Source organism: Bos javanicus, chromosome 22 (assembly GCF_032452875.1).
Source record: "Bos javanicus breed banteng chromosome 22, ARS-OSU_banteng_1.0, whole genome shotgun sequence".
NCBI lineage: Eukaryota > Metazoa > Chordata > Mammalia > Artiodactyla > Bovidae > Bos > Bos javanicus.
Genome location: NC_083889.1, coordinates 12384181 through 12405544, shown reverse-complemented (window position 1 = coordinate 12405544; position 21364 = coordinate 12384181). Strand labels below are relative to the sequence as shown.

General features: G+C 41.7%; 1 protein-coding gene and 1 long non-coding RNA gene across 2 annotated transcripts in view; one reads left to right on the top strand and one right to left on the bottom strand.

Moving 5' to 3' along the window:
- Positions 1 to 11982, bottom strand: part of WDR48 (WD repeat domain 48) — a 52681-nt gene extending 40699 nt beyond the window's left edge. The window contains exon 1 of the mRNA XM_061395984.1: positions 11911 to 11982. Within this exon, the coding sequence (XP_061251968.1) occupies positions 11911 to 11958 (48 nt within the window). The 5' untranslated portion in view covers positions 11959 to 11982. The remainder of the gene's footprint in view (positions 1 to 11910) is intronic.
- A 2049-nt stretch (positions 11983 to 14031) lies between these two features.
- LOC133235072 (uncharacterized) lies at positions 14032 to 20426 on the top strand. The gene is made up of 3 exons (XR_009732434.1): positions 14032 to 14339; positions 17039 to 17150; positions 19184 to 20426. It is a non-coding gene; the product is annotated as an uncharacterized LOC133235072 (long non-coding RNA).
- Positions 20427 to 21364: the final 938 nt, after the last annotated feature.

Here is a 21364-nt window from a genome sequence, read left to right as displayed (position 1 = left end):
TTCAAATTTACTTTTCCATGTGCCAAGATTTCTCATGTCCAAAACAATACTATTCTCCTAGCTTTTACCTTGTCTGGCTTACGCACCACTCGCCAGGTCTTAGCAGAAAAGCTGTTTTTGTTAAGTCGCTCAGTCATATCCAACTCTATGCGACCCCATGGACTATAGCCTTCAAGGCTCCTCTGTCCATGGGATTTCTCAGGCAAGAATACTGGAGTGGGTTGCCATTTCCTTCTCCAGGGGATCTTCCCAACCCAGGGATTGAACCCGGTTCTCCTGCATTGCAGGTGGATTCTTTTATCACTGAGTCACCAGGGAAGCCCTCCCAGAAAAGTAATCTCTAAAAGGCTTTCCTTGATTTCCTTCCCCTATCACTTCCTCTACTTACTTTGCAGTCCTTACCATGCTGCGTATTTGTATTTTTTGCCATATCTTCTCCATTAGAAAAAAAGCTACAAGAGGGCAAGGAACTTGTCTACCTTGTTTTTCCCATCACTGTATCCTTATTATAGTATTTGGCATATAAAAGGCATTTCACAAATGTTTGCTGCATGAATTAGATCCTGAAAAACCATCAGAAAGCAAGTTGGCTTCAATGTGAGTGTCAGTCTCTCCTGATGCGTCCTTCTCTGGGGCTTCAAGGCCCCTCACCTCCGTTTCTCAGCACACTTCCTTTAATGGAGATGGAAGAGCATGTATGAATTTTTATTTTCAGATTTCTGGGAGACGATCCGATTTGCCCAGTGGGAAAGAGTCAGAGAATAACACTATGGCTGTCAGGTCCTCCTCCCAGATGGAAAGGAATTCTTAGCAAAACAAGTCTGGGCCAGCTTCTTTAAGGGCATCTATTATAGATGTGTGATTAAAAACAGTGAAGAACTAGAAGCATCCAAGTTGGATAAATTCTGGCACACGTATCTATAAAAGTGAACATATTTAATCATTAAAAACAGTGGTGCAACTCTAGGCTGACTGACACACAAAGAAAACCATGATGTATTTAAGCCACACACGCATGGCCCAACATATTAGTGTATAATAATCATTACTATAAAAATGCTGCAGAATATTCACTATATGTTTATAAATAAACACACAAGTTTAGAAGGCTATACATACAGAAAATGACCAGTAGTTACTTCTGAGAGTGGGAACTACTGTGACTGTCATTCACTAATGCCTGCTGGTTTTAGAAAAGGCAGAAGAACCAGAGATCAAATTGCCAACATCCGATGGATCATGGAAAAAGCAAGAGAGTTCCAGGAAAGCATCTATTTCTGCTTTATTGACTATGCCAAAGCCTTTGACTGTGTGGATCACAATAAACTGTGGAAAATTCTGAAAGAGACTGGAATACCAGAACACCTGATCTGCCTCTTGAGAAATCTGTATGCAGGTCAGGAAGCAACAGTTAGAACTAGACTGGAAGAAATCTGTATGCAGGTCAGGAAGCAACAGTTAGAACTGGAACAACAGACTGGTTCCAAATAGGAAAAGGAGTATGTCAAGGCTGTATATTGTCACCCTGTTTATTTAACTTATATGCAGAGTACATCATGAGAAACGCTGGACTGGAAGAAACACAAGTTGGAATCAAGATTGCTGGGAGAAATATCAATAACCTCAGATATGCAGATGATACCACCCTTATGGCAGAAAGTGAAGACGAACTCAAAAGCCTCTTGATGAAAGTGAAAGTGGAGAGTGAAAAAGTTGGCTTAAAGCTCAACAATCAGAAAACGAAGATCATGGCATCCAGTCCCATCACTTCATGGGAAACAGATGGGGAAACAGTGCAAACAGTGTCAGACTATTTTTTGGGGCTCCAAAATCACTACAGATGGTGACTGCAGCCATGAAATTAAAAGACGCTTACTCCTTGGAAGCAAAGTTATGACTAACCTAGATAGCATATTCAAAAGCAGAGACATTACTTTGCCAACAAAGGTCCGTCTAGTCAAGGCTATGGTTTTTCCAGTGGTCATGTATGGATGTGACAGTTGGACTGTGAAGAAGGCTGAGCGCCAAAGAATTGATGCTTTGAACTGTGGTGTTGGAGAAGACTCTTGAGTGTCCCTTGGACTGCAAGGAGATCCAACCAGTCCATTTTGAAGGAGATGAGCCCTGGGATTTCTTTGGAAGGAATGATGCTGAAGCTGAAACTCCAAAACTTTGGCTACCTCATGCGAAGAGTTGACTCATTGGAAAAGACTCTGATGCTGGGAGGGATTGGGGGCAAAAGGAGAAGGGGATGACAGAGGATGAGATGGCTGGATGGCATCACTGACTCGATGGACGTGAGTCTCAGTGAACTCCGGGAGTTGGTGATGGACAGGGAGGCCTGGCGTGCTGCAATTCATGGGGTCGCAAAGAGTCGGACACGACTGAGCGACTGATCTGATCTGATGAATGTTTTATAACAGGCATATATTACTTAGTTTTTTGAATTTATAACAATTCTTACCCAACTAATTCTTGCCTGTATTCAGAAAATCAAACAGTACTGAAAGACAATAATGAAAAGCCATCTCCCTGCTGTTGGGTAAGACTCCCCACATCCAGTCTTAATACTCAGAGGTAACTAGTTTCAACTCTTGGTTGTTTCTGTTAGGTAGCTACTGCCATTTCTTGCAATACTGGGCTTATCCTACAACTTTCTGACTTATCCATTTTAGGCACTGCCTATTTACTCAAGCTATAGTAGATTAGGATGTAGCTCTGGAACTTCCCCCAACACTTCTTCCTTCTACTCTTGCAATATAGATAGATCTACCACTATTTTGAGTTGAATAAATAATCAGTGTGACACTGTTGGACTGTAACTGATGTCTACTGACTAGCCAAGTACTATATTATAAATACATTTCCTTCCTCAGAGAGTTCATTTTCCCTAGAGTTCCTCCTTTCCTTCAATGGTTTCCACTACTTTAATTTCAATTTTCTTTAACTGCTGCACCATATGACAGCCCAGCAAGAACCCACCTCTAACACCCTCTTTCCCTGAAGGCTTCCCCCAGAGCCTCCCCACATTCTCGCTTCAATCTGGCCTGGCTGCCCTCTCAGTCTGCTGATACAGTCGTCACCTCCAGTGCTTCCCTTTACTGCTTTTCTGAGTTAGAGCCACTGTGTCCTGAATTCCAGTGTCTCCTTTCGTTGTTCACTTTCCCATAAGTACATCCCCAGGGCCTTAAGAAACACAGAAAAAGGTACATGGGAGGTGACTTAGCCGTTCAGTGTCTGAAAAGGTCCTTACTTGATTTGGCAGGATAAAAAAGTCCATGTAGGAAAAAGTCAGCTGCTGACGCTGAAGAGAAGTTGAAGCTACTCTAACCTCCTCTAGCATCCAGTGCTGCCACTGAATTCAAGGCCACTGTTTCATTTAACTTTAAGGTGACCTCATTGTCATTCTCTCCGGTACCACAACCTGAATGCTCCCAAGATTTTAGGATCTTCTCTTTTTACTTGGTGGGGTATTATTTTGTTTTGTTTTGATCATGATCATTTTTGGTCATTTTACCATTAATTTTGCTATGTATTTTGAAAACCCTTTCAATCTAGACACTTTCAGCTCTAGGAAATCTTCTTATATAAATTTATCAATAACTATCTCTGTCTTCTTTGCTCCTTCTTAAACTTCATCAGTCAGATGTTTTCAACTTTGAAACTGACCGTTCATCTTTTATGCAGCCTATATTATCTGTCTTTTTATTTACTTTTGTAAGATTTCCTTTACTATTTCATAACTCTATTAACTTTTTTTAGTAAATTTTGGTATGATAGACAAAATAGGAACAGTATCTTCAATAAGGAAATGACTAGATCAGTTATGGCCCATTCATTCCATGTAGTCATTAAAGAAAGAACTACAAACAATGATACATAAAACTTGTTAAAGACAAAAAACATTGGCTGTAGACAGAAGAAAAACAGGATTCAAGTCTTCCAACAAATACTGATTTAAGCATCTATCAGCTGTCAGGCTCTATTCTAAAGGATAGAGTACTTAGGATAGAGTAGCTGAGGATACAGTACTGAGCACAGAAGCCCTCCTGGAACTTTCATTCTAATAGGGAAAGAACATTCTAGTGAAAGAATGTTTCAGCAAGTGAGGCTTTTTCTTCTCAAGATATAGGCAAGCTTTGCAGGCAGAAGAGATGGAAGTAAAAGAAAAAGTAGAAAATTCTGGAGACAGAAGCAATAAATGAGTGAATGAAGTCCCAGAAAAACTTCATTTAGGCAAAGTCAAGAGTACAGGCAAAGGCAGAGAAGATGAGCACTCATGTCTGTCTTGATTGACTTAAAAAAAAGAAAAGAAAGGAAAAAAAAGGAAGGAGATTTAAGAACTCTACAAGGGATGGGAGGCCAGCCCTTCAGTAGGAAGCATGTATTTGGAAGAGAGAATTAAAGGGACTCTGACAGGGAGAAAAATAGCAGGGTGTTCCCACAGCAGCAATCTCCAGGTAGGTTATACTAGGAAAGCCTGCTTCCAAGCCCATTCAGTGGTTGAATTCAGCTCCCTGGGGATGCAGGCTGGAGGGCCCTGTTTCCTTGCTGGCTTTTAGCCAGGGATCCACGCTTGCTCCTGGAGGCTGCCTGTAACCCTTCTCATGCTTTTTACGTGCCCTCTCCTGCAACAGAAGGGCCCTCTCACACCTCATCTCTCTCTGACTTCTGCCTACAGCAAAGAAAGTTCTCTGCTTTCTAAGAGTTCACATGATTAGATTGGGCCCACTGGGATAATCCAGGATAATCCTCCTATTTTAAGGTCTGTAACCTTTTATTTGCAAAATCCTTTTTATCATGTAACCATAACATAGTCCCAAATTCCAGGGATTAGAGCATGGGCATTTTTTTGGGGGGGCGAGGAGGGGGATTCTGTTACTATAGTAACTAAACAATTTTTTTGGTATGAAAATAAATGTGGACATATTACAGAATGAGTACTAAATCACAGTATTTTTAAGAAAAGAAAGGAGACCTAAAAGCATTTCAGGCTCACAAAAAGGACACTCTGGGCCATTCCCCAGGCTTTCCTGAGGTGTCATTAACTCAATTCTACTTGCATGTCTAACAGACACCTTTAATCACTGCATGTTTCAAATTGAGCTCCTCACAGTCCTCCGCAAAGGAGCTTCTCCTGTGTCTTCCTCACTGATGAAGTTAATGGCAACTCCGTTCTTCCAGCTGCTCAGGCACAAAACCTTAGTGCCAGCCTTACTTCAACTTCTCTCATCTCACATCCTGCCAGCAAGTCTTGTCATCCAGAATTCAACCACTTCTCATCATCTTGGTGGAGCCACTACCACACAGCACCTGGATATCTTAAATAGCTACTGATTTCTCTGCTCTACCTCACCTGAGGCAGTCAAAGCCCCGACCACGGCCTGCACGCTCTCTGCGTGACCGGGCCAGCAGTCGCCTCTCTGATTTTGTTTCTAGCTCCTCTTCTTCTTTTGCATTCCGTGGCGGCCACAATGGCAACTTTATTATTCTGCAAATAGGCCAGCTACTTTCCTACCTTAGGACCCATGCATTTGATATCCTCACTGGAATGCTCTTCTCCCAGGTAGCAAATCTCATTTCCTTCAGATACTTACACAAAAGCTAGCTGCTCAGTAAGGCCTTCTCTGACCACCACAAACAAGATTTCATGTCCCCTCCTCTGCTGATTTTCACTAGCTAATCACTTTTGACATTCAAAGATTATCTTCCAGTCAACATAATATTATGGAAAATTTAAAGCATATTTAAAAGTTGAAGGAATTACACAGCAAACATTGATACACCAACACAGACATATTTTACAATTAACATATTCGATATTTGTTTTATCTCGTACCCAGCCATCCATTTGACACGTTATTTTTCGATAGCTGTCACATTAAGTTACACATCATCAATAACAATTCTTCCTAAATGTGTATCATCGATCAGAGTTCATTATTCATTTATGGCTTTTTTGAAGGTAAATGTTACATTCAGTGATATGTACAAATCTTAAGTATTCAAAAATACTTCTGACAAATTAATACACCTGTGTAGTACAAAACCCTACCAAGATATATACATCACCAGCCTAGAAAGTTTCCTCATCCTCTTCTCAACCTCGACACCCAACCCCCAGATAATCTAGAACTGACTTTTTTCACCAGAGATTAGTTTCGCCTGTTCTACAACACCTTATAAATGGAACCACACAGCTCTTTTGCTTAAGACTACTTCCAGCTCTCAGGCTAAATCTGGCCAAAAAATCGGCCGAATATGAATAATTCTTACATGTGTTTTTCCTGTTCAATCTTGTAGACCATAACTTTCTGCTTGTATCTATGTTTCAAGAGTGTTGCTTTTAAAAAGTATTCTAAAAATCAGTCTTGCAAATAAAAATAGGACATTTTCTAGCCTAACTTCGAGTCATGAGTTAGTAAAACGCTCCTACTGAGGTTAGCAAAAAACCATCTAAGGGCCAAATCCAGGCCAAAGCCTGTTTTGTAAACAAAGTTTTCTTGGAACATAGCCATACCTACTCCTTTGGGTAATGTTCTATTGCTGTTTTCATGTTATAATGGCAGAGTTGAGTGGTTATAACACCTGCATATTTTAGGCCTACAAAGCCTAAAATATTAATATTTGGCTCTTTACAGAAAAAGTTTACTGACCTCTGTTCTACTGTCATACTGGCACTGAAATTTTTATTACCTATCCTATATAAAAAGTAACTCACCTTGGACATATGGCTAACTTATAAGGGTCTTTCCTTGAGAAACTAGGATTTGCCATCATTCTACAACCTTAAGAAAGTCTTGGAAATGAAACAACCCAGAATTGGGGCTCAGAATCAGGTGTAAACATAACGCTGAGCTCTTACTAGGTCTAGCATAACTAATATTTGACAGGGAAAGGGGGTTAGTATTGGCAGGAAAGACATTTGCTGGTTGCCTCTCTATCCCCCACTTCTTTTCAACGTTTTCCTCAAGGCAAGCGTATCTCAGGTGAAGCTGTGCAGGGAGTATTTAAGAGACTTCCTGTTCCGTGGACAGGATGGTGAAAGGACATGTAGTCCAGGACAGGAGTGGCCACCATGGACCAAAAGGGAAGGCCTAGATCTAGGAGTTTGGAAATAGTAAGGACAATGAGTAGGTGTGCCTGAGTGTTCAGTCGTGCCGACTCTTTGGGACCCCATGGAGGTCACCAGGCTCCTCTGTCCATGGGATTTTCTAGGCAAGAATACAGGAGTAGGTTGCCATTTCCTCCTCCAGAGAATCTTTCCAACCCAGGGATCAAACCCATGTCTTCTGCATTGGCATGTGGATTCTTTACCACTCAGCCACCTAGGAAACCCCAACTGGTAGGCAGCCTAAAGTTAAAGCTGATTTTACATCACTTTTCAGGTTAGAGTCACAGAGAGCCTACTGGTTCAAGATTTCCATGAAACTAGCACCACCTCTTGAGTTATCATTTACATAAGTCAACACATAAGTTTATTATGTGAGGCGGAGAAGGCAATGGCACCCCACTCCAGTACTCTTGCCTGGAAAATCCCATGGACGGAGGAGCCTGGTGGGCTGCAGTCCATGGGGTCACACAGAGTCGGACATGACTGAGCGACTTCCCTTTCCCTTTTCACTTTCATGCATTGGAGAAGGAAATGGCAACCCACTCCAGTGCTCTTGCCTGGAGAATCCCAGGGACGGGGGAGCCTGGTGGGCTGCCGTCTATGGGGTAGCACAGAGTCAGACATGACTGAAGCGACTTAGCAGCAGCAACAGCACCACCTCTTGAGTTATCATTTACATAAGTCAACACTTAAGTTTATTATGTGAACCTGGTTATGTTGGATTGAGGGTCATTTCCAACCTAAAAAAAAAAAAAATCCTCTGGTTATGAAAGACCAAGTATTTATATTCTTGAACCAACAATGAGTACTGGGGCATGGTTACTGCTCCTATACCAGGAACAAAAGGTGACTTCTGTTGAACCTCATGCCAAGAGTTCTGAAGCAAATAAGGAAAGAGCCACAAGGGAAAATGGAGACAGAGAGCCAACCAACAGACCCATGCTGCTGGAAAATCGTAACATTAAAGGGAACGCCAGGGACTGAAAAGATTTGCTTTGACATTGATTACCGGAAGCTCCATCATATATCTAAAGTCACACATTTGTCTGCTCATGTTTCAGACAATCACAAATCCACCCCTTCTCCTCATACGTACCTCCAGCTTCCTCAGAAGCTGAAGACAGTAGGACTTGGGCTCATTCCTATGTCTACAATTAATAAACAGTATGTTTGGACCCTTCTCCATTGGTTATTTATCAATATTATAAGTCTCAATGGTTCTTTCTGGCCTACTATTTGATAATGGAGCTTGGGGCTACTGCCTCTTGGTACAAGAAAGAGAGCCAAGAGACAAAAAATATTTCTGTAACCATATATATTTTTTCCAAAATGGAAAGTTTTTTTTTATTTGTAAGAGCAAAGAATATCATAAAAATGTTAAAAAATAAAAAGGTTCACATATTTTAAGGTAAAAGGTATGTTTCCTGCCTTACCAATAATCACATAATCTAATACCCCAGAGATAATCACTGTTAATATCCTTGCAGACTTTGAAAATGCATTATTTCCTGTGTGGAAATGGGACCATGCTATGTTGATTTCCTATTCTTACCTCTGGACATCTTTTCTTTAATATAAATCTAGCTTATCTTTTTTTTTTCTTTTCCTGATCTTTTTTTTTTAATATAAATTTATTTATTTTCAGTTCAGTCGCTCCGTCGTGTCCGACTCTTTGTGACCCCATGAATCGCAGCACTCCAGGCCTCCCTGTCCATCGCCAACTCCCAGAGTTCACTCAAACTCACGTCCATTGAGTCAGTGATGCCATCCAGCCATCTCATCCTCTGTCGTCCCCTTCTCCTCCTGCCCCCAATCCCTGCCAGCATCAGAGTTTTTTCCAATGAGTCAACTCTTCGCATGAGGTGGCCAAGGTACTGGAGTTTCAGCTTTAGCATCATTCCTTCCAAAGAAATCCCAGGGCTGATCTCCTTCAGAATGGACTGGTTGGACCTCCTTGCAGTCCAAGGGACTCTCAAGAGTCTTCTCCAACACCACAGTTCAAAAGCATCAATTATTGGAGGTTAATTACTTTACAATATTGTATTGATTTTGCCATACATCAACATGAATCCGCCACAGGTATACACGTGTTCCGCATCCTGAACCTTATCTTTCTAATTGCAAAGTAATCTACTATACGAAAGTACCTAACATCTGCCAGTTGACTACTGATAGACATTTTGATTTTTGTTTTTCACAATGACAGCAGTCCTATAATAAACATCCTCTCATGACAAAAGATAGATGCATATGTACTTTCATAAAACAATTTTTCAGACAAGGAATTGCTGGATCAAAGGGAATGCGTATTTAAAATTTTGAACATACAGCAAAAGACAAAGCAGTGAATACCATGACTCCATTTTAGAGTGAAAAAAAAAATCACCTAAGTTCAGTACACATACACGAAGAAGTATGGAACACTAATTTTCCACCAACAACTCTGTCCTCCAGAGGACATCTGAAAATGTCTAGAGTCAATTTTAGTTGTCACAACTGGGAAGGTGCCAGTGTCTAGTGGGAAGGCAGGATGATGCAAAAACAACAGCCCTCCCACAATCAAGAATTATCTGACCCAGGAGGTCAATAGCACTCAGAGTGAAAAACCCCCGACCTGGATTATATCTCACACTCTCCAAAACAGTTTTCTGTGAGGAGTGGAAAACAATAATCATTTATACTTTTGTGCTATTTGTGGTTTTTGTTTTGTTTTGCAACAAACATGCACTAGGTTAAAAAACACTTTTATGAACGAAAGTTCACCCTCGTACTGATATAAAAATCCTTCTCTGCGCCTTCTCATACTGGTTCTATACCTTAGGGACAAATTCTGAAAGACTCAAACAAGACTCACTGAATTTTCTCTGCAGCCAACTGACAGTAGAAAGTTCTTTTGAATGCTCTTCCTAGGAATCAGTTTCAAATCACTTCACCAATCTGACTGCTATACCTATTACGAACAAAGTGCTAAGTACTGATTCCTAAGTTCCAGTTTTGCACTCTGATCGGTGAAGAGTGAATTTATCATTCTCCCTCATTCTGCATACGATGGCTCATATTCAGCTTATTAAAACATTCAGTTTTTCCACACATGCTGCAGCTAACTTATACTTTCCCCATCCTGTACTTTTACAGTGCCTTTTAAGTCTAAATCCAAGAAACTAAGACACTTGATTAACTCTCCTTACTACCTTAAGGAATGTAGGGTAGCACTGCCCTACCTTAGGGCAGTAAGGAGAGTTTTCTAAACACTAGAATACAATTAAGTTACAATTAAGTTCACGTTTTAGTCAGGAACATAACATTCTCACCACCTGCCTTATGCACTTAAAAATCACCTAACAGGGTATGCTATTTTAGATTCTTGTTAATGTCACTCAATTCAACAAACATCTAAAGAGTGCTGAGGACACTGTACTGATCAATGAGACCAATAAACGAAAGAAGTGAACTGGTCAGAAGATTTTATGGCCAACAGCCATTTTCTGGGGTTACCTCAATGAAGGAATCCCTTGTCCAGATTACCAAATATTCACTGACTTATATGTAGCACTACATACACGGCTGCGTTTTATAAAGAAAGCTTGGGTGCTACTTATTCTTGCACTCTTTCAATTCTTCACACATTTTGGGGTCCAAACTAAGGCTCAGTAAATGTTTAATGAGTAAGTGCACCGTACTATCCCCATTACAGACAACATACTGCAGGTAATCAGTATTACTGATTTTGAAGCTGCAACTCCAGTACTTTGGCCACCTGATGCAAAGAGCTGACTCATTTGAAAAGACCCTGATGCTGGGAAAGATTGAAGGCAGGAGCAGAAGGGGACGACAGAGGACGAGATGGCTGGATGGCATCACCGACTCAATGGACATGGGTTTGGGTGGACTCCGGGAGTTGGTGATGGACAGGGAGGCCTGGCATGCTGCGGTCCAGGGGGTCGCAAAGAGTCGGACACGACGGAGCGACTGAACTGAACTGAACTGAACTGCAGGTAAACACCTGTAATAAGGCTTTTACTCCTCAGGTCGTTGTAAACAATAAGTAGCAATAACTCAAACGTACCCAAAACAAAACTGTACTCATGAAGGCATAAAGAACACACGGGAGGCTTAGGTGACTCTTCACTTCTGAATAATATTATGCATTAGAGAGACAGAAAAATTCAAGGATGCACACTGAAGATGAAGAAACGGTGAAAATATTAAATTCCAAAACAATGAAAATTACAATTCTCCCACAAACACCGGCACACTCCCACGTCGTTTCCACCTCGCGGGGGAGAAGGCTCACGCATAAAAGGCGGCTGGGGGTTCCCAAGTGCAGAACCTCCTCAAAAACCCGGCAGGGCTCAGCAGCCATGCCACGCCCCCGCACGGGCCCACTCACTCAGCTGCCCGTCCGGCGGGCAACAGTCCGAAGGCCTCCGCTCCGGCGCCGCTGGGCACAGGGCTTGGGAGACCGACGAGGGAAGGGGGAGGCAGGTGGGCGGGGAACAAGCCCAGCCCGATACCGCAAGCACCAGCCTACGAGACAGCGGATGACCTACAACACCGAGCTCCCAACTGCGCGTCCACGGGTCCAGGGACTGGGCCTCCGCGGGTCCAGCCGGCCGCCCCCCGCCCCTTCTTCAAGCCGTTAGCGCCGCGGCCCCACCCCTTGCCGCCAGCCGCGCCCCGTCCTGCTTGCCCCAAGCCGCTACCCTGGCCGACCGCGGCCCGAGGCATCTGCTTGCTGGATGTGGGACCAGGGCTGCCAGCCACGCCCGGGAGGTCAAGGAGCTGGCCTTCCCTACCTGCACTTTCCTCCGCCCTGCCGTGTTCTGCCGGTGATGGGCCGCCATCTTGCATGTTGACAGTCCTACGTCACTTCCGGAAGTGGCTAGGAAGGGACGGATGTCCCGCCTCTTCCCGTTCGGCCAGGGCCTGGTGGTGTTCACCTCAAGGGCTGCTTGTAGCTGAGGCTGGTGTCCAGTGGTGGTCTTGTGGTATGAGAGAAACACTTAAAAACCGTTGCGTGCATATAATGCTGCCGGAGAGAGAGTCATTTTGTGAGCTGAGGAAGCTATCCGACACTAGGTCTATGTGGGCGTGCACCCGGGCTTGCACTGTTCTCCAGTGTCTCCTCAGGCCCAAGTAGAAGAAAAATGCTGACAGAATTAATGCTGGAAATGGGGCCTTTGATGGCACCTCTACCCCTTTCACGGAGAAGGCGATGGCACCCCACTCCAGTACTCTTGCCTGGAAAATCCCTTGGACGGAGGAGCCTGGAAGGCTGCAGTCCATGGGGTCGCTGAGGGTCGGACACGACTGAGCGACTTCACTTTCACTTTTCACTTTCATGCATTGGAGAAGGAAATGGCAACCCACTCCAGCGTTTTTGCCTGGAGAATCCCAGGGACGGCGGGGCCTGGTGGGCTGCCGTCTATGGGATCGCACAGAGTCGGACACGACTGAAGCGACTTAGCAGCAGCAGCAGCTACCCCTTTCAAACGTTTGTTGGCAGCTAGGGGATCCGATATATTTACCATTAAGTACCTAAAAGGGCGGAGAATTATAAACTGCCCTGGAAGGAGGTGAAGTCGAAGCTTTGGCAAAGAAGGTCGCCCCATCTTCAGGAGGCTCCGAGTATCTGATTAAATAAGAGAGAGGGAATTCTCTGGTGGTTTGTTGAGGCAGTCTGAGAAATGACTGGAAAAGAATTTCCAGACACAGAGCATTTCAGGAAGAGAGTGAATTTGTTAAGAACAAAGAACAGAGATAACGTAGGCACTGTGAGTGCAGAGGGGCTGACCTCCTGACAGACCAGGGAAAGCTGGCAGTTTTTGTGGGTTAATAGCCAATTTTTATACTCTTAAGACAAAAGTCCTGCTGGATGGTTGGAGTTATTAGGTGATTGGTTGGGGTGCTATAGGGTATTTACTCGAATGGGCATCTTTGCCTTATTGGAAATCAGGAAGCTTGTTAGTGATTATCAGGAGCTTTTGGCAGTAGTTACAAAGGGCTCGATCAGCTTCTGCTGTGACCTTGGCTCTGGGCTCTGCTTCTGTGGCCTTGGGGCAGGTAGGCCTCAACCTAGTCCAGTGGTTGGGGCTCAGGGCTTTCACTGCTGAGGCAAAGGTTTGATCCCTGGTGGGGAACTAAGATTCTGCAAGCCATGAGGCTGAAAAAAAAAAAGAGAAATTGTTGTCATAAGAAGGCAAAGAAATACACTATTTAAAATTGTTTACAGTGACAACAAAGTTCCAAATCCTGAAGGAACTGGGCCTCACACTAGTATCTGGTGTAAACCATCTCTTATTCTAGGACAGTTAGACCTTTCTGACTGAAGATTTGACCTGAGGGAATTCTGACACTTGCTATAAGTCTTAGGTAATAATTCATCGTACAAGGCTAATTATTTGGCCAGTTAGTTGGTCAAGGACATGAAAAGAGCATGATTGGGAGAACTGATAACAGGGAAGACTTGGGAAGGAATATGGTGATGGACTTTGCAGAATGAATGTTAAGAATCATCTGGATGAAATGAACCACTTTAGGTGGATGAAACTTAGCCTCCTTTGCCAGGCTCAGTGGTTCAGTAGACTCATGAATGAAATGGCAGTGAAGACATCAGTTTGCTAGCAGCAGAGACCAGTCCTGAGGTGGTGATAGACCTCATGCTCCAGGAAGACCAGTCAACCACTTGGAGGCAAGTGGATTTCATTGTCTCTCCCCAACATTGAGGAAGCAATACTTGTTTGTCCTTTCTGAAATACACTTACTTTAAGTTTAAATATGCTTGTCTTACTGAAGACCTTGTTACGGTGCTTTCTGGGAAACAACCCTTTTTGATGCTGTGTTATAGGAAGAAGTATATGCTTTGAACTAGTGTCCAATGTTTGACACTCTTTTTTCTTGTTCTTGTTATCTATTTCTGTATAACTTCCCTAAAACTTAGTTGTTTAAAACATCTTCAAATTTACTTTGCTTACAGATTTGTAATTTGTAACTTTTGTTGAGCTCAGTGGAGACAGCTTATCTGTGTTCCATTCTCTACTTGCTGCCAGTTGGGGCAGCAATAAGTTGGGAGCTGGAATCATCTAAAGGCCCACTCCATGTCTGGTGACTGATGCTGAATCTGTGGCCAGAACACCTACTCACAGCCTTTCCATAGTGCTGTTTGGTTTCTCACAACATAGTAGCTGGATTCCAAGGGCAAGCACCCCAGGAGAGAGAAATCCAGGTAGGAACTGTAATGCCTTTTCTAAACTAACAGTGGAAGTCCTGATTCCACTGTAGTGACTTCAAACCACATTTGGTTCATAGAACTTAGTTGCTAAGGCTGTTTATATCTAAAAATTTTTTTTAAAATGAATTCATTTATTTTTAATCGAAGGATAATTGTTTTACAATATTATGTTTGTTTCTGCCACACATCAACATGAATCAGCCATAGGTATAAATATGTCCCCTCTCTCCTGAACCTTTGTCCCACCTCCTACCCCATCCTACTCCTCTAGGGTGTCATGAGCACTGATTTGAGCTTCTTGGAGGCTCCTTTTTTAAATGGAAGATATGTCAAGGAATCTGTGGATATGTTTTAAAACCACTACATTTCCAAAGGCAAAATTAGTGGGTTTAGGAACAAAGGGATGTTATACCTAATGGACCCCAATTACAATTTTTTTTTTTAACTGCCATTCTCTGAGAGTATGAGCTTTGCTGGTTTAGAGTTTTTTGTTTGTTTGTTTGTTTTAACCAAAGAAAGGAATTCTTCCAACAAGACTGAACAATGGTTCCATTGATTTGGAGCTGGGACGGCCACCTAATCATTTTGCATGTCTTGTGTCACTGAATAGGCAAGAGAAGAAGAACAAGTTTAGGGTTTTGGTGGCAGTAATTAATCTTGATCATGAAGCAAAAATAGGTTTGCTGGTATGAAACAGATACGTCCGTCAAAGACTCAGATCTCTTAGAAATGAACGTATTTGTTGAAGGTAAAAGAAAAGTAGAATGGCTGGTGGAAAAAGAAAGTCATAAAGAGAAGTGAAGTTCTCATAGTCAGGGGAAGAAACGAGAGCAGTTATATTTCGTTTCCTTTCTTGGTGTATGATGTATACTTTTTTTAATAAAATTTATTTTTGGCTGCATTCTGCTGCAGGTAGGATCTTAGTCCCCTGACCAGGGATGGAATCCGTGTTCCCTGCATTGGAAGGTAGAGTCTTAACCTTTGGACTACAGGGGAAGTCCTTGATGTATACTTTTATGTGTTTTAACTTCTCTTTCTTTACCCTTTACTTCATTATTATATATGAGGTGTGATACTGTTGGTAAACTTCATTATTTAGTAAACTGTAGGGGAATAGATAGCAACTAGAGGTTTTAGACTTAGAAATGGATGTAGTAACTGATGAAACTTTGGGTTGACTCTCTTGAAGAGTGACAGAGTGAGTGCACCCTTGACTGTGTAAAGAATAGTTGCAGTATTTTAAATAGCAACCTTTTTGAAGTATAATCATTGAAAGCAATGGTTATTTGGTGTAGAGCAGCCAAAGGGATGACTTTACATTTGATAGTTTTGTGGCTTTATTTTCTGCTGTCCATCATTTGAGTTTTCGTTCTGTGTCTGAGGAATTCCCCACTGTGTGTCTTGGTGGTAGTGAGCACTGCTTACAGAAAGTGAGAAAGGCAGTTACTCAGTTTTTCTAGACATCTTGTAGCAAGAGTGTGTGCATGGGAACTCAGCTTGATTAATCAGATGGCATCTTGACTGCAACTGGATGAGAATTTCTGAGCCAGCACTATTCAGCTAAACTCCCAAGTTCTTCCCACTACAGAAACTCTGTGAGATAATAAATATTTGTTGTTGTGGGATAATTTGTTATGCAGCAATAGATAACTAATATACTCTCCCTTCAGAGAAGGCAATGGCACCCCACTCCAGTACTCTTGCCTGGAAAATCCCATGGGTGGAGGAGCCTGGTAGGCTGCAGTCCATGGGGTCGGGAAGAGTCGGACACAACTGAGCGACTTCACTTTCACTTTTCACTTTCATTCATTGGAGAAGGAAATGGCAGCCCACTCCAGTGTTCTTTCCTGGAGAATCCCAGGGATGGGGGAGCCTGGTGGGCTGCCGTCTATGGGGTCGCACAGAGTCGGACACGACTGAAGTGACTTAGCAGCAGCAGCATGTTACCCCTTCTCCATGAGGAGGGGAAGTATCACAGAACTTTCACAACTTTACAGAGATAGATTCACCATAAGCTTTATCACTCTCCATTTATTTCTTTGTCTTCTCTTGTGTAACTGTCAGGAGGCTTATCCTGGCAGAATTCCCTTATCAATCTCAGAATTTTCTACATAGGAAGATTGGCACCTTTATACAAATGTAAGAAGGCTTGACACCTACTATTATTGTTCTTAGATTTTGAGACCTCTGTTTAAACTCCCATACAACATGAAAACTTTAACATCCTGAAAAAAAAATCTACCTGTATATTAAATAAAAATACAATCCATTAAAAAAAAGTAAAAAAGTTCTAGAAGGCTTCTATTTCCAAATAGACCACACTTGTTAAATCTTGCTTTGGAGGTTGACCCTTCCCTCTGTCAAGTTACTTGAGCAAGTTAATTAACTTCTTACATCTTCAGTTTTTTAAAAATCTGTTAAGTGGAATAACAACAGTACTATTTCATATAGTTCTTATGAAATAATCTTCACACAGTACCTGGTAGGTAGGAAATATTCAGTATACTTTAGGTATTGTTTTTAATCATCACCTTGCTCAGGAAACTATGCCAAAGTGTTATAATAACATTACCAAAGTGTTGTAATTTCCTAAGATAGATGTTTATGTAATGTAGGCGCTATCACTTTTTAAAATTTTCAAACAAGCTTGAAGTATAATCTTTTGTTCTTATCTACTTTCTTATTTTCAACAGCCTGGAAAAAGATTCATGAAATGATAAGGCCTTTTTACATATTTGTCCACATGCTTAAATGCCTGTTTTCTGGCTCCATAATCCATTTACTGAAGGAAGTGAAGGTGACCAGGTATGTCCTTAAACCATATTCTCGACTTCTTACCGTCATCAGGAGATAGACATGAATGTTTTCTTGTTTTTTGTTTTAATTGTTTTAGAGGAATTAATGTGTTTTGAAAACTTGTTTAAAGACACACAATCATGAGTGCCTTGGTTTGCAGCTAATATTGTCTGCTAGCACTTACTGCATTAATGTGGATATTTTAAAGATGAAGTTAAAAAGGAATAGAACTTCAGCCCTCATGCAGTTAATGCAGAAGTACCTAATAAACTTTTTAATGTAAGCCTGTCATCATATCAACCAGATTCATGGAGAAAGTGAGAAGTTTCATTGCTGCTAAGCTGCTAAGTCACTTCAGTTGTGTCCGACTCTGTGCAACCCCATAGACGGCAGCCCACCAGGCTCCCCTGTCCCTGGGATTCTCCAGGCAAGAACACTGGAGTGGGTTGCCATTTCCTTCTCCAATGCATGAAAGTGAAAAGTGAAAGTGAAGTCGCTCAGTCGTGTCCGACTCTTAGCGACCCCATGGACTGCAGCCTTCCAGGGTCCTCCACCCGTGGGATTTTCCAGGCAAGAGTACTGGAGTGGGGTGCCATTGCCTTCTCCAGAGAAGTTTCATTATTTCCTTATAATTGTTTAATGATTCTTTAAAAGAATGCTTTTCTAAAGAAATAGGGTGTCATGATAGACTACAAGGTCATAATTAAACAAATATGCATGAGTTAAACAATATTATATAAGTAAACATAGAGACTCAGAATGTTTACAATATTTATGTCAAAAGTTGTAGGTTAGTTTAGCTTCTAGATTGTCAGCAAATCCTCAGTTTTAATTAGTCTTAGAAGCCATGGTACTAAGTAGCTCATTATTCAACATTAACTTATTTCTAAACACACTAGGAAAAAAGTATCTTTTAGTTTTTTTCTTCTTTTTTCTGTCTATATTTTTACATGCCAATATTAGAAATAGAAACCAATCTCTTCTTTCCAAAAATGTTTGACCTTGTCTGGCTTTCCCACTGGAGGGCAGCAGAGAACCATCCAGGCCATCCCTGATTTTAAATCTCACTGGCTTTAATGAGACAAGACAGACCTTAAAATCCATGATACACATTTCCTACTGATAAAATGTCATAATCAAAGTACATTTTCAGAAAGCCTGTTCACTCCCATAAAAAACCATAATTGATTGTTAGAATAAAAGGAAATAAAATTTATGCAGTTATATGTATTTATTAAGTGAACAAAAAAATTAAAACTACATCACAAATATGCTTTTTTTGTGGTGGGATTTTTGTACAGGAACTAAACTGGCCAAGGCTTCTTAAAATCCTAGTCCAAAAAAGTACAGTGGATGTGAATCTTACTCCAAAATTCTGATATATAAGTATATCATATTAGATTATTAAAATTATTTATAGTTCTGAGGTCCCAGATGGCCAAAATGACAGAAAAAAAATCAACCTCAGTCATTGTTAAGACTCCCCTGCCTCCCTGATCCAGCATTAGATAACTTACAAATGACCAGGAGTCATATATGGGGAGGCATCAACAATCCTCTGGCCACAACGGTTAGAACTGAAATGCCCAGTGTCCTTTGAAAGTGTCGAGGCCTCTGTTCTTTTCCTGTATTGGAACTAACTAGGGTTTTTTGTTATGGAAATCCCAGTGCCCAGGGCCCTACCTGCCTAAGATACCCAGCCGTCATTGACCAGGATCTCTCACCAACCAGGATACTTTCAACATTGGTCACAGGTCTTCAGGGCTTCCCAGCTGGCTCAGTGGTAAATAGGCCACCTACAATGCAGGAGATGCAGGAGACATGGTTAGATTCCTGGGTTGGGAAGATCCCCGGAGCGGGACACGGCAACCCATTCCAGTACTCTTGCCTGGAGAATCCCATGGATGAGAGGAGCCTGGCGGACTACAGTCCATAGGGTTGCAAAGAGTCAGACATGACTGAAGTGACTGAGCATGAACGCACAGGTCTTTACTCCTTGTGGAACCTCTCTTCCAGCTTTCATTGCCTTCTCTGCCCTACAGAGAGCGTGGATTTTTTCCCTGCATGCCATTTCCCTCCTGGATTCACAGCTTAACCTCTTCAGTGAGCTTGGGCTTTCACTAAAGGCAAGACAAGAGGTAATCATTAAGCTTCAGGCCTGGTATTATAAACCACTCCTGAGATCAGCAAGCACTATGAACTGGCAACCATCAGCAGAAGGTGGGGGAAGGAGGGAAAACTGCAGCAAAAACAAAGTACCCTCTAATGTCTCAACAAATTATAGCTCACAGAAGCTGAACCCAAGACAATGCTTTTCCTGGTAGTCTCCCTATAGAAACCACAGGTATTCTTTGTGCCTCCAAACACCTTTAAACTGCATTCAAAATTAGGGTTATGAGTCTGGAAATCTTTCTTTGCTAATTTGTTGTACATGAATGCCTGCAGAAGCCTTTGAATGGTAAATGCCGTGGGAGGGGCAGTTTCCATGGTAACTTTTCAGTGCACCTTTTTTCTTGCACTTCAATTAGATCTTCATTGCTGAGCGGTTGTGAATGAGAAGGTAACAGCTCAGTCTCATCTGGAGGGCTGGAGGAGATATGAGATCTGCAGCCTTCTAGATGCAGCTATATTCTCAATCCACTGAGTTGTAGTATGCTTGTTTTGTTCCATCTCTTCATGGTACCCCAGCACCGCAATGCAACACACATGCAATGGACCAATTTCCTTAATATACCAAGTTTACCAGTTAATATGAACAATATCAAAGCACAATGGAAAAAATGAGCAAAGGGCATAGATAGGCAGCTTACAGAAAAAGAAAATTAATGGCTTACATTGTATGAAAATGTGGTTAATCTCATTCACAAGGACAGAAATACATATTTAAGTAAGATTACATTTTTCACCTACCAGACTGGAAAAGATCTAAAAGTTTGATAATGTTCTGTGTTTAGAGAATGTGGAGAACCCATCATTTTATATACTCTTCTGTGGGAGGGTAAATTGGTTTAATCTCTTTGGAGAGTGATTTTGCAGTTTCTCTTCTAGAAATTCATCCTACAAGTGTAATTACATTTGACTTAAAAATACAAGTAAAAGAATATTGTTGAAGCAAATGACTGGGACAGATTAAATGAGTTGATGCATCCAGACAGTTACACACACTGGACAATGAGAGACAAAAATATAGTTGGCTTTTCCTCAAATTCCAGAGTTGGATGTTCAGCCTATTTGCGAAACACTGTTAAAGGATAATTCTCAAAAAAAAAAAAAAAAAAAGGAAAACCATGACTCTTATACAAACATAAAATTAACAAGTGCTAAAGATTTAATTTTGCTCAAAATGAAGGCACTCTTGTCTGAACTTAAGTTCATGTGTCTAGCACATATGAGGTCAAACAAACCAAAAAGTTGGTTTTCAGAGCAGAGAAAGGTTTATTGCAAAGGCCAAGCAAGGTAAACGGGCTGCTTGCGCTCAAAAGGCCTGAACTTCCCAATGACTTCCAGGCAAGAAGTTTAAAAGACACTGTTAGGGGAGAGGGTGGTGAGATGCCTGATTAGATTGTGGACCTTCTTTTGACTGGTTGATGGCAAGGTAACAGGATGATGTTTCAGGAATCTCAGCATTCTGGTTTCCAGCCAGTCTGAGTTCTAGTGCTTGTGATCAGCATGTAGTCCCCTTCCTCACCTGGGTGAGGGTCTTAGTTTCTGCAGAAATGCTCAAAGATATGGATCAGATTGTTATCTATATTTCTTTCAGAAGGAACCAGGAGTCCTGTGACTCTCTTTTCCTAATCATTAACTGCTTGAGCCAGTTTTTTGGAACTTGGGAAAGGCCTGGAGACTGAAGCATTTTTCTTGCAAACAAGAAACAGCGACAGGGAAAAACTTTGTATAGAGGAGGGCTAGGCAGATGTCATAACTGGTTCAAAGGAGAAGTCAAGAAGCAAAGATTCATATGCAGTAAAGGAAGGTTGAAATGGACGTGCAAATGAGGGGTAAACTGGTTTTCAACAGGTGTGTGTGTAGGGGGTTTGTCCCTGCACCCGACAGAATCGACTTGCGTGTCTATAGGTAGGAGTTATTTTGCCTTATTATCAGTTATCTGTAATTTACAGAGTGGTAAAATAGCTCTCATAGAAACACAGTCAGTAATGCTGCAAGGTTGACCACAGTGCACAGTTTTCCACTGAAGCCATTTTCTGTACTAGATTTAAGTGATA